Source organism: Aquarana catesbeiana, linkage group LG04 (assembly GCF_042186555.1).
Source record: "Aquarana catesbeiana isolate 2022-GZ linkage group LG04, ASM4218655v1, whole genome shotgun sequence".
Taxonomy (NCBI): domain Eukaryota; kingdom Metazoa; phylum Chordata; class Amphibia; order Anura; family Ranidae; genus Aquarana; species Aquarana catesbeiana.
The window spans coordinates 62,103,084-62,116,095 of NC_133327.1; the positions used below are offsets into that span (position 1 = coordinate 62,103,084).

General features: G+C 42.6%; 1 protein-coding gene across 2 annotated transcripts in view; it reads right to left on the reverse strand.

Moving 5' to 3' along the window:
• LOC141139298 (adhesion G protein-coupled receptor F5-like) overlaps positions 1 to 13,012 on the reverse strand; it is a 291,803-nt gene that overhangs the window by 62,286 nt on the left and 216,505 nt on the right. For both annotated transcript variants that reach the window (XM_073625271.1, XM_073625270.1), the window contains exons 6-8: positions 9,434 to 9,537; positions 5,664 to 5,722; positions 1,548 to 1,687 (exon numbers count right to left, since the gene is read on the reverse strand). In XM_073625271.1, the coding sequence (XP_073481372.1) occupies positions 1,548 to 1,687; positions 5,664 to 5,722; positions 9,434 to 9,537 (303 nt within the window). The remainder of the gene's footprint in view (positions 1 to 1,547; positions 1,688 to 5,663; positions 5,723 to 9,433; positions 9,538 to 13,012) is intronic.

The following is a 13,012-nucleotide window of genomic DNA, read 5'->3' on the forward strand; positions in this document are numbered from 1 at the left end:
GGATAAAACTTTGGAAACTGTGCATGTATTGTATAAATTCACTACATTTTTTTTTTGCCCTGACATACATTTTCAAGTATATGTATAGCCAAAATCTTTTCTTTTTAGATTTGCATAGAGTAAGAAAGGATTAACCGCTTGCTGACCGCACAACTTACATACTCAGCGAGTACCACAGACTCAATGTCCGCCGGCACCCGCCGAACCTTCAGTACAGAGGGAGAACGGCAGTCTACCTATGTAAACAAGGCAGATCACCATTCTCCTGTGCTCTGTAAAGCAGGGGCACAGATTCATGCCTTCCCCTAGTACAAGCATCTCCCCCACAGTATGGAAACACCAGCTAGGCACCCAGTTAACCCTTTGATCTATAATTATTTATTTTAACTATTTTATAATTTACAGCTAAACCAAAACAACGTAACCACTTCCCTACCCATGTACAGACATATAACGTCCTCAGGAGGGATCTCCCATCCTGGGCGGGCGTCGTATGATGTCCTCGGCTTCCCGGCGGTATAGGGGGCGCACGCGCACTGCAGAATATCAAACATGTCAAGACTCAAAATTGCGCAAGCCTGTGAAATGGCAACAAACTTTGGTACCTAAAATTTTTAAAGGTGAATTATTTAAAGCCTTCAGAGGTTATCAGTTTGGAATTGATTGCCCTAGAATTATTGCTCTCACTCTGATGTTTGTGGTGCAGTTATGATGTGTGGTGCAATCACTGTCTACATACATGTGCTGGACTTATGCTCGCATTTGCATTTGCGTGTATGCACAGGGGGTGGGGAAGGAGGGTCCTTTAACACTTGCTGGCCGCCCACAGTACATTTAAGCCATTTATTTGACATTTAATAATACCAGGGATAAGGCAGCAGCTAGCTGCCATAACTCCGGTATCGTTTTGCTCCATGGGCGATTCAGCATCAGATAAATGTAATCCCAGCAGCAGATTTGCTACGGGATCACTTTTTCGGACGTTTCCGGATTTACCGGAGCCGTCTGTAAACCCGGAAGTGATCTGAGTGGTGGATAGGCAGGAAGTCGAGTGGGGGCAAGATGGCCCCCACTCGGCTCTATGCCCTTGGAGGACCGGAGCAACCTCTGACATCACTGCCGGTTCCTGGGCTTAAATAATTTTTCCTCTAAGTGTCAAAAAAATTAATTTATTTTGCTTTTAAAGGTAAATGAGAGATCTGTTTTTTTTGTTTTGTTTTTTTTTTTACCTTGTAATAGGAATAAAAGGGATAACAAAAAAATGAAAGGGACGGTGTAAAAATAAAAACTAAAATAAATTAAAAAAAATAAAGTGCCCCATCCCTCCATGTTCGCACGCAGAAGCAAACACACAAACGAATTCTCCCCTGCTGTCCAATTCAGCTAATTAAGCACAGGGAATGACATTTTCTAAATTGAAAGTGACAGAATCATCATCACTTACAGTTTCGTTAGTCACAGAAGAAATCGGGAATGGATGTTGTACTATTCGCTCACAACATCCTTCAGCCAACATTTTATGGAACTAAGTAAATAAAATGTCTTACCTTGAACCATTTGTGTAACAGAAGCTGCTTTGTAGACAGTGGTGGATAAGTCTGATATTAAATTTGTATTGGCAGTGCTAAGTACATCCGTAGTAGTAGGCTCAGAGACCACAGTGTAATCGGCAACAATGCTTCCAGGTCTGAAATTAAAAAAAAATGATCACAGTGTGCAAAAACTAAAGCCCAAATCCATCAAGTCAAAATATTTTTTTTCTTTTTGTCTTGAAGAGAGTAGGAAACAGTACGGATTATTTCCTACGGCTAAACCAACACAATTTAAAGTGTTTTGCACATTTGCAGGTACATTTGAGAAAACCCACTATATGACTGTTATGTTTTGATATTCACACAGCATATTTTTTTAACTATATCTTACTTTTTTATGTTTCTGAAGAGAAGGTGTCATGGCTGACTGCAAGCATTTGTCAACTAGTTCAGCGTAATTTGTCTCAATAGCTGGGCTGTGACAGCTGCTCAGTTCTCCTTAACATACAATGTAGAAGTCCAGCTTCTAAACATTGAACTCTTGAAGACACACTTTGTTCAAATCTAGTACAACTGATGAGATGATTTCTGCCTGCACAGTGCCGGGTTAATTATGGCAAATGCAGCTTTCCAGCCCCCTCATAACAAAGAGAACTTAGTAGAATTTTTCCTTGCTTGAATTTCAGAAAACAGCAGGTAAGCTGCCGTTTTTTTTTTTTTGTTAAATTATGCCATGTTAACGGGGACATATAACAAAAATAAAGTAGCCAATTTGGCTGCAAAAGTGGAACTCTCCTTAAGTGCTGGTTCACACTACAATGATTTGGGATCCGACTTGTCAGACCTCAAGTTGCCCCAAGTCGCGGGACATTAGAAATTCTATTGAAGTGAATGAGAGCTGTCTTAATGTACACTACTGAAGTTGCTCCGATTTCAGAAAAGGTTCCTGTACTACTTCAAGGCAACTTCTAGGCAACTTGTACCCATAGATTTCAATGGAAGTTGCCTCCAAGTCGGATCTCCATCTATATTGAAGCGACTTTACAGGAAAAAAAATTAGTTTACACAGGCAAACCCCTCCCTCCCAGAGAGCTGATTATTTTGTGATTGGCCACAGCCAAAGTCCCCTGTCCTGGAGGCAACTTTAAGTCGCGTTGTAAGTTGCTTAAAATCACACTAAAGTTGCCTCCAAAACGCCTTGCAAAGTCGCGCTGTAAGTCGGGTTGCCCCTGTGTGAACCGAGCCTTAAGGTAAATGTTTGTTAACAATAGCGACCAGTTTTTTTTTTGTGCTGCAGGAAAAATCATGGAAGTTAAATTCTGACTCGTTACTTCACAGCTCTAATGGATCAAAGTTAAAAATTTGATATTTCATTTTCATGTGCTAAAAAAATAAAATAAAATAAATAAAGCTTGCTCCATCAGCATGCCTTTCACGACTGCCTTTAGCCATTATTTTACTGTTGACTGTTTTTTTCTTTTCTATTTTTTTACACATTAATATTTACAAATATGCAAACAGGAACAAACAAACTGTACTTCACTTGTAAAAACTTTTAAATCAGAAACAGAATTTCAGTATTGTTATAGATGCAACAAATTCTAAAATAAATTAAAATGTATACCTTTAATCCACAGTAACAATAGTATTTTTAAAATATTAAAAATTCAGAAAAAACAGCGTGGAGTCCCCCCCCCCCAATCTGGTGTGGATTTTAGGGGAACCCCACATCAAAATGTAAAAAAGAAATGGCATAGGTCCCCCCCAAAGTCCATACCAGAACATTATCCAAGAAAGCAGGAAAGGGGGGGTGAGCAAGTGCCCCCCCCGAACCATACCAGGCCACAAGCCCTCAACATGCCCCCCAAAGCACCTTATCCCCATGTTGATGGTGACAAGGGCCTTTTCTGCACAAACCTGGCCCAGTGGTTGTTGGGGTGCGGGGGGGGGGTGACACCAGAATCTGGAAGCCCCCTTTAATAAGTGGCACCAAGATCTTGCCCCCCCCCCATGTGAATGAGTATGGGGTACATAGGACCTCTACTCATTCACCCAAAAAAAGTGTAGTGTAAAAAAGACAGAAGGCTCCAGTTGTGTGACAGCTCCGCCATGTGACGGTACTTAAATAACCAAGGGGCAGAGCCACCCGATGATGTCACCTGGTGACCTGATTGGCACAGGCTGTTAAAGATGCTGGTCCATCCTGCTTAAGGTTTCACATATCATTCCATATTCCTTATTGAATTGCAAGCTCTACTGAGCAACACTGAATTGTCTTTGTGCTTGCTGTCTGTTTTTTTTTTTTTTAGATGTATTATGAATTTATGATTAATAAAATTGTACCTTCATTTAACTAACTTTCACAATGTTTACTGCCTCAACCAAAGTCCCAAGAACCCTTTTTCTCAGTCTTTGTACCAGGGATGGAGGCACACTGCATATGTGCCTCATTTTAAAGTCCCAAATCCCCCCCTTCTTTCTTCTTGCAACAGGGATGGAGGCATGTTTTACAGGGTCAGCAGTGTTCCCCCGCTACCCATGTGTTAGGTCTCTAAGTCCCGGACTGACCATGCATCGTGTCTGGGCTTGGCTCACCCTGAACACAACCACATTGTGTTCAGGTTTCTATTCAGCAGTCTCGCAGTATGACATGGTTCTGTGTTTGATGTGTGCCTGGCTGTGTATCTGTGGCCGTTACTTGTCCATTAATGGGAGCTGCGATGCGCTCTGCGTGCCTCTTCCCCACCACCCTTCCCTCCGCCCCTTTCAGGCGGCCAGATGCGTGGGGGGACTCCTTGGCGCACACAGTGCATCGGCACCACTCCTCCAGCTTCACGTGTGGCGTCATGCTTGGCGTCACGACGTGGAGCGTGTGTATTACCATCTTCGGTCTGGCAGCGGGGGAACACGGGCGTTCCCCGTGGGCGGTGTAAGCCGTCTGTGTCGGGACGCCTTCCTCCTTTTTGCCAGACCCAGCGTGACGCTGGTGGCCTACGGCGTGCGCGCCCTTTGGGCGGCTATATATAGCCTCCTCTGACACAGTCCTGATGCTATATCCTCGGATGTCACATCTCATCTCCACATCTAACCTTTTTTGGGACCCAAGGACGCCACTTGCAGGTTAACATACACCCTTTACCCTCAGTATCCTCTATCCGCCTGGATTAATTATTCTTGGCGGATAATTAATATGATACAATGATATTATTTTTCCTAGACTCCTTCTGGCTGCCACCATTGGCTCACCATCTGGTCCCACCAAGAACTTCAGCATTCTGCATCCTGTGTCCTTGTATAGGGGGGCTTTGTGTATGCGCCCTGCTGGCGTGCGGCCCTAGGCCACCTCAGCTCCAATGATGGGCAAAACTATGGCTCTGGCTCCACACTCACCACATCTCATCGCAGTATTCCCATGTAAGTACTCAAGGTGGGCTTTGTTGTCCCACCGTTAATATATTGTACCACAACCAGACCCATTAATTACACCTCCTTATATTTTGTAGATATCCCAGAAGCACCTGCCCCTGATGAGTGTTCCTAATGCAGGAAATGCATCGGGAAACAGGGATGCAGATACATGCATTGATTTCCACTTCTTAGCATCTATTTTTATCCACCATGGTCCTTATGGTTGTATACATCTTTATTGTTTCTGCTATGTTGTTCAGATGATCCATGTACATATATTAATTCATTTCATGTCATAACCTATTTATTCAGACCACTATGTGGCGCTTGGTTGTTATGCACTGTTGTACCCTTGATGCCTGTATTGTATGCACGCATACTTATGTGCGTGTTAATATTTATAGAATCACATTTATTACAATGTCCTTCTTGCATGTGGTTTCTGGTTTTTAGATGTATTATGAATTTATGATTAATAAAATTGTACCATCATTTAACTAACTTTCACAATGTTTACTGCCTTAACCAAAGTCCCAAGAACCCTTTTTCTCAGTCTTTGTACCAGGGATGGAGGCACACTGCATATGTGCCTCATTTTAAAGTACCAAATCCCCCCTTCTTTCTTCTTGCTGTCTGTTGTAGTGCATTAGTGTGTTTCCTATAAGTCTCAATATCAAGAACTAAAGAACATTGGAGCACTACATACTCATAACAATTTCTTACCTGAAACCGGTAACATTGGCTGACTGGAAGCCAGGAAGCGATTGATAAGATTTATTAAACTGGAGAACAAACAAAATGTAGATATGGGGTTAGGAACAACTTAGATATGGATATTGTGTAATGTTTTATTGTTTTACAGTAGATCTAAAGCTATTTTTTGGGGGGTGAATAGTGATTGCCTTAGGAAAGTAGGATTGTAGATGTAGTGTGGAGGAACTAAGACTCCTATCATATTTTTTTCCTTTCCCTCTTGTCCCAGAGACACAGAAACAAGTGAGATGGAAACTCTCTGAAGTGAGGGTAAATCCCCTATTTAGTTGTCACCAGAACAGGTTAATCCAGTGAAAGGTTTCCCTCACCTTCTGTGACAACTATAAACTTCTGGATTTCCCATCACTTTATGTTCTGGTAAGAGTGGTCACCAGGACAAAAAGAGGGGGTGGTTCTCCCCAGTGGTGACACAGACCACAATAGAAACTTAAAGCGGAACTTTAGTCTTTTTTTAAACATTCCATCTATTATATCTTCTGCCCTTGTTGTTTTAACTTTGGATAGTAAAACATTTTTTTCTGCCAGTAAATACCTTATACAGACCACTTTCTCTTTCTTGTTCTGGTCATTAGCCTAGGCCTATGACATCATGCACAGCTCTCTCTCTCTCACTCTGGTGAGAGTTTTCCAGGAGGGGAGGGGGAGGGGGGGATGAGTCATAAGAGGGCCAATGAGAGCTGCAGGGCTGCAGAGCTGGAGGTGTGCCTCTGTGTAAATCCAGGAAGTGAACAGGCAGCAGCTTCAGCTGGCCACAGTTAAAATAGATGCAGCCAGACTCAGTGGAGGGAGATTTCTGCAGCATATCTGGCAAATACAGAATCACAGTATATATAAAATAATATGCAAAGTGGTTGGAGGGAAGTTTAAGAATAGCAAAGATGTTTTTGTATTACAAATTATGTGAGCAGACTGCAGTTCCTCCTCAACAGAGTCTCTCTCTATGCCAACCAAAATGAAAAAATTATATCTGAAATAACAGACATTAAACCTTTTTTCAATTTCAAAGTTCATTAATCAGCTAAAATATAAAAATCGTTAAAGTGATTGTAAAGTCTTGTTTTTTTTGCTTTAAAAATAAAAAACATGTAATACTTACCTGCCGTGTGCAGTGGTTTTGTACAAAGCAGCTCAGATCCTCTTCTTCTCAGGTCCCTCTTCGACTCTTCTAGCCCCTCACTCCTGTTCAGTGCCCCCACAGCAAGCAGCTTTCTATGGGGGCACCCGAGCCAAGTCACAGCTCCCTGTGTCCATTCAGACATGGAGCCCTGACCTGACCCCGCCCCCTGTCTCCCCTGATTGGCTGTCAGACTTTGACAGCAGCGGCAGCCAATGGCACCACTGCTGTGTCTCAGCCAATCGGGGAGGGAGAATCTCAGACGGCTGAGACATTTATGGACATTGCTGGACAGAGATGGACCTCAGGTAAGTATTAGGGGGGCTGAGGGGGGCTGCTGCACACAGAACGCTTTTTCTCTTAATGCATTAAGATAAAAAACCTTCTGCCTTTACAGCCTTTAAGGTAATCTAAAGCCAAAAAATGTTTTTCTTGATAAATAAAACAGTTTGCAGTCTACTGTATGTCCCACTGAAAAGATCTCCCTTTACTTCCTGTACCAGACACAACAGGAAGGAAGACACGATCTCTACAAAGTGAGATAAATTTCCCTCAATTGTCACCTTAAGTGTCTCCATTGGATGATTTCCCCTCCACTTCTGTTCCAGTGACAACTATAAAAGGTAGCTCTTGTCATTGCCTTCTGTCCCAGTGACAATAGTCATCAGGACAAATATAGAGCGTGAATCTCTCCAGCAGAGACACAGACAGCAGTAAAAACAGAAACAGGGGTTCTATACTAATCCAAAAAAAAAGTTTTGGCTTGGTTTATATACATTTTAAATAATGAATAGTTAAATGGTCTGTGAAATCAAATGTTCACATTTTAAAGATATGGGACTTCCAAGGGAAAAGGCTTGCCACAGAGATGCAATTTCCATTAAATTATGAAAATGTCATCTTAATTCTGAATTCTGAATAACTGTGCTGATCTGTTTGTAAGAAGGTGCAGTTAGCTAGTTTTCCACTAGTGCTGTAACACAGAATAATGTAATTGGGTGTTAGGTCCCCTTTTAGACAAAGCCTTCCTGTTGTGATGTCATGTCAGTGCCTATGTAAGGGCCAGGAGGGGAGGAGCATTAGGCAGACAGGGCATGGAAGCCAAACACCCCACACCTATGCAGATGTATTCAGCACAGCCAAGGCCCTACATGGGGCAGAAGGTCTTGGGTGAGATAGTTCAATACCCCAGGAGTGCCAGCTGTAGTCTTCCTGTCTCACATAAAATGGTCTAACTGACTGAGACCGGGATGCAGAAGGCCTTGTAAGCCAGGCTAGTGTTCTCTGAGGAGTGTACTAATGCACCTAGGATTTCTAGTGAAATCTGCTGTACCTAGAGTAGCAGCTGCAGGCCTGTCTCTGGAACAACTAGAAGAGAGTCATGAGCCTGATGCATAAAGCCTTATGGGCAAGTCGGAGCCCTCTGAGTGAGTACCAACGACTGGAGGAGAGATATTAATGGAATATGGCTTAACAGTGATGTGCAATGTGTCTTTCACAATTGACTGCTATGTTACGTCCACTATATGTGATTGGCTAAGTATGCCATTCAACACCGAAAAGTATGTCTTTGTGATGTGATGTGTCACTGCCATCTTTGAAGAATAAGAGCAAAGTGTGGAAACTATAACTTTGTGTGGACATTCCTTTCTTGTGAATATAAAGGCTAATGGCTGGGGTCCGGGGATGTTGTGATAAGGCTAATGCCAAGGAGCTAAGCACAATATGACGAAATTTAAGAACTACAGGGTGGGGACTAACACCTTTTGGCACCAACAGCCAGCCAATCAGAAAACCCACGATTTCTCCAAATAGACCAGTGAAGTGTCCAGCAGGGGGCGACACATGTGCTGCTGTTACCTAGAATAAAGTGAGCTATCAAAGGCTCCTTTCACATGGGTGACATCGGGTCCATTCAGCAGCAAATTCATGAACAGATCCCCTGCTGAATGGAAGCACGATGGGATGGATGTCACTTTTGTGACATCTGTATCTGTTCAGTGTTTAGCTCCATTATAAAAAAAAAACCCAGAACTTTCCAGACCTATATTAGATCTATGGGAGGCAGGATATAAACGGACATCACGTTTAGGTCTGATCAGTCACGTTTAGGAGCGGAAAAACAGAAATAGATGCAGATCTCTTCCCCCTTTTTTCCAGACCTGGATGGACTCAGAAGCAGGTGGATGTAAACAGACACACATCTATCCGGTTGCCCATAGCCTTGCATGGAGTTTCCAAACAGGTCCGCCTGAAAAACTGACAGGTGCACCTGCTTGCAAAGCCCATGTGAAAGGGGCCTAAGGCTTCTACAGAGGTTTGAGCCCCAGACAGCGCATCTCTGGAACCATCCTTAGCTCTCAGACGATGGTGGCTGATTCAGCCTGATTGCCTCCATCCCAAACGGAGAAATTAATTACTGGGGTGTTTTGCGCTTTAAAGAAAATGTAAACACTTGTCTATTGGATACCTCTAGAAACTTGTATGATCAATCAGCACACTGCTGGAAAGCAATACAGTTTATGTCTATAATTGAGTCCATATAGAAATTCAGTGCAATGTGTCATTTTATACATATTCTTTTCACATGCATATTTAAACCTACCGAACTTTCCAGAAAGTTTTTGCAGTCTTGGTATGAGGATGAAGCTGAGTTCAGAAAATCAGGTGTAAAATCTTTCAAGATTGTGAGGCTCATTTTTGTAGCAACTGTAAAACAAAGCATACAGTGTGTCAAACTAGCATGGTCCTGGATGATACTGGGCCCTATAGGAAAGTAAACAGTATTGCAGCCATAACATTGTAAAAACAACAGAAAAAACATCCTTGTGTTGCTCCGTGCAGAATGAAACTTGTCATGTAGGTTGTATGTAGAAAGAGATAAGGACCTAAGTGCTATACAGTAGTGTTAAAGTCCAAAGTGATCTTCAAATGAAACAAGCAAGCAGAGTCTTTGTATAAGGCCAACACATTTAAGGGGCTCAACAGTGTGCCTTTCATCAGGGCACAAAGGTAGCTAAAAACTCTAGGTGATGAACTTGATATAAGTTATTGGTTCTATTGGTTGAACTAGATGGGCTTGTGTCTCTTTTGCAGTACTATGAAAGGGCAGCCTTCAGAAAAACTCAACAGCAGCTGTAGGTTGTATGTTGGCTACTATAACTGACTTCTAGTGGTTGGCTGCAAATCTGATGCAAAGGCAGTGACTCTATGGTCTTCATTCTTTTCTCTCATCCAATTTTCTTTTGAACAGACGTCAGTGTAATTAGTAAAGTGTTAATTTGTTTTTACCAAAAACTGCTTATGGAGGTAAGGGGCACCTATAGATAAAAACAAACTGCGCAGCTTTGAACAAAGTTGAATAATGCCTTTGTTATAGGTGTAGGCCACTTACATACCTACCGAAGTTTGGCCGAAAAACTCCCCAAGATGCCTCCTGTCCTTCTATGTTGCTAGCACATGCTAAGACACTTCAAGCTACTAGTGCTCACCCCCATAATCACAGGAGTGTGCTCTTTCCCCTATTCAAATCCCTTTGTGTGCACACTCTCTCCACTGTCGCAGTAGCTCTGACTTCAGCAATGCATCAACAGAGGAAATAGTGAACCTGCAAATGTGCTGAGGTTTGATAGTTCACTTATTTGCTGCCCCTTGTTAGCTGCTTCACCTGTTGGCCCTTGTTGCACTTTTTAACTCAATTGGATGAAAATGGGATAGATGATTAATCGATCAGTCAATTAGGACATTCGATTAATCATCTATCCCATCGTCATCCATTATCCTGTGATGCTTTGTGTTTTCATGTTTTTTGTGTGTCCTGTCTGTCTGTGGGCGTCTGTGTGCATATGTACCCTTCCTTTACACATAAAGTTTCAAATGGTTTGTACAATGTTATGCTCAATTCCCACCCCTTGGCTTCCCTGGGGTGTGTGTAGTTACCGAAAGGGGGGCGGTCCTGTGATCCGATTGGCCCGCCCACCCTGCCATCTCTATATACCACACCTAAGATGGCCGACAACCATGCCTGAAGAAGGAGCACGCATGCTCCGAAAGCGTGCACGTTACAGCCTCCTCTTTTAGAGACCAGGGACCTCCTGCCTGATGGCTTCTTCCTGCGCCCCTTACATCTAGCCCTGGACACCGGAAACCACTGGCGCCGCCGAGCAAGACCCCACAGCGCTGCCTGGATACCGCTCTGGATCCCTGATGTCCATCTGATACTCATAGAGATGTGCCTGCTATACTAATATTGCTGCACTTAGATTGGCGCTGCTTGTCTGTCTTGTATCCTTCCCAGTGTTTCTTCTACTCTTCAGCGTGCTACCTTACCTGTGTCAGCTATACTCCCTGTGGTTATTACCCAGGCTATGGACTTCCTTCTAAAACCCATCATCCCCATCATGAGTCATACCTAACTATATATCCTTGTATTTACATACATATACTATTTCAATAGTGACTCTTTGCTCCTCATTGGTTAGAACTTGGACTATATGTTCAGTATTTGGAAACCAAAATGTTTTCATCATCCCAGATGACACAGCTCTGCCTGCTGGAACACCCTACGCAACAATTATTGTGTTTTTTACAATTTATCTACAGCCACCCCTTATATGCATTGCCACTTTCTGGTAAAGGTGAACTACCCCTTTTAATCAAAATCTACGTCTTTGGCTGGCACAATAATTAACACTGACAACAATTTCATATGTTCAAAAGAGAATTGGTTGCAGCTGATCTTATGGAAGAGTCTGCATATTCACTCTTATTTACAGTATTTGAGTATATGAAACAATTGATATTTGTCCTCCAAACCCCAAGCTTTACTAACAAGCTTTATCAGTAAATTAAAGATTACATAAAGTCTAACAACTGCCTGGCAATGGCAGCAACTGTCAGACCTCAAGTGATTTCTCACCCCAAGCACAGGTAGAAAAGTGAGGCCCAGAGCAATGGGGGCAAATAAAATTCTTATGCAAGAAAGACGGCACAATAATAATAATACTAATTTCAAGCCCAACTACAGTGGGGACGGAAAGTATTCAGACCCCCTTAAATTTTTCACTCTTTGTTATATTGCAGCCATTTGCTAAAATCATTTAAGTTAAATTTTTTCCTCATTAATGTACACACAGCACCCCATATTGACAGAAAAACACAGAATTGTTGACATTTTTGCAGATTTATTAAAAAAGAAAAACTGAAATATCACATGGTCCTAAGTATTCAGACCCTTTGCTGTGACACTCATATATTTAACTCAGGTGCTGTCCATTTCTTCTGGTCATCCTTGAGATGGTTCTACACCTTCAATTGAGTCCAGCTGTGTATGATTATACTGATTGGACTTGATTAGGAAAGCCACACACTTGTCTATATAAGACCTTACAGCTCACAGTGCATGTCAGAGCAAATGAGAATCATGAGGTCATAGGAACTGCATGAAAAGCTCAGAGACAGAATTGTGGCAAGGCACAGATCTGGCCAAGGTTACAAAAAATTTTCTGCTGCACTTAAGGTTCCTAAGAGCAAAGTGGCCTCCATAATCCTTAAATGGAAGACGTTTAGGATGACCAGAACCCTTCCTAGAGCTGGCCGTCCGGCCAAACTGAGCTATCGGGGGAGAAGAGCCTTGGTGAGAGAGGTAAAGAATAACCCAAAGATGACTGTGGCTGAGCTCCAGAGATGCAGTCGGGAGATGGTAGAAAGTTGTACAAAGTCAACCATCACTGCAGCCCTCCACCAGTCAGGGCTTTATTTATTTTATTTTTATTTATTTATGTTACTTATATAGCACCGTCAATTTACGCAGCACTTTATATATACATTGTACATTCACATCAGTCCCTACCCTCAAGGAGCTTACAATCTAAGGTCCCTAACTCACATTCATACATACTAGGGACAATTTAGACAGGATCCAATTAACCTACCAGCATGTCTTTGGAGTGTGGGAGGAAACCGGAGTACCCGGAGGAAACCCACACAGGCACAAGGAGAACATGCAAACTCCAGGCAGGTAGTGTCGTGGTTGGGATTTGAACCAGCGACCCTTCTTACTGCTAGGCGAAAGTGCTATCCACTACACCACTGCGCCGCCCACTTTATGGCAGAGTGGCTATACGGAAGCCTCTCCTCAGTGCAAGACACATGAAAGCCATTATGGAGTTTGCTAAAAAAACAC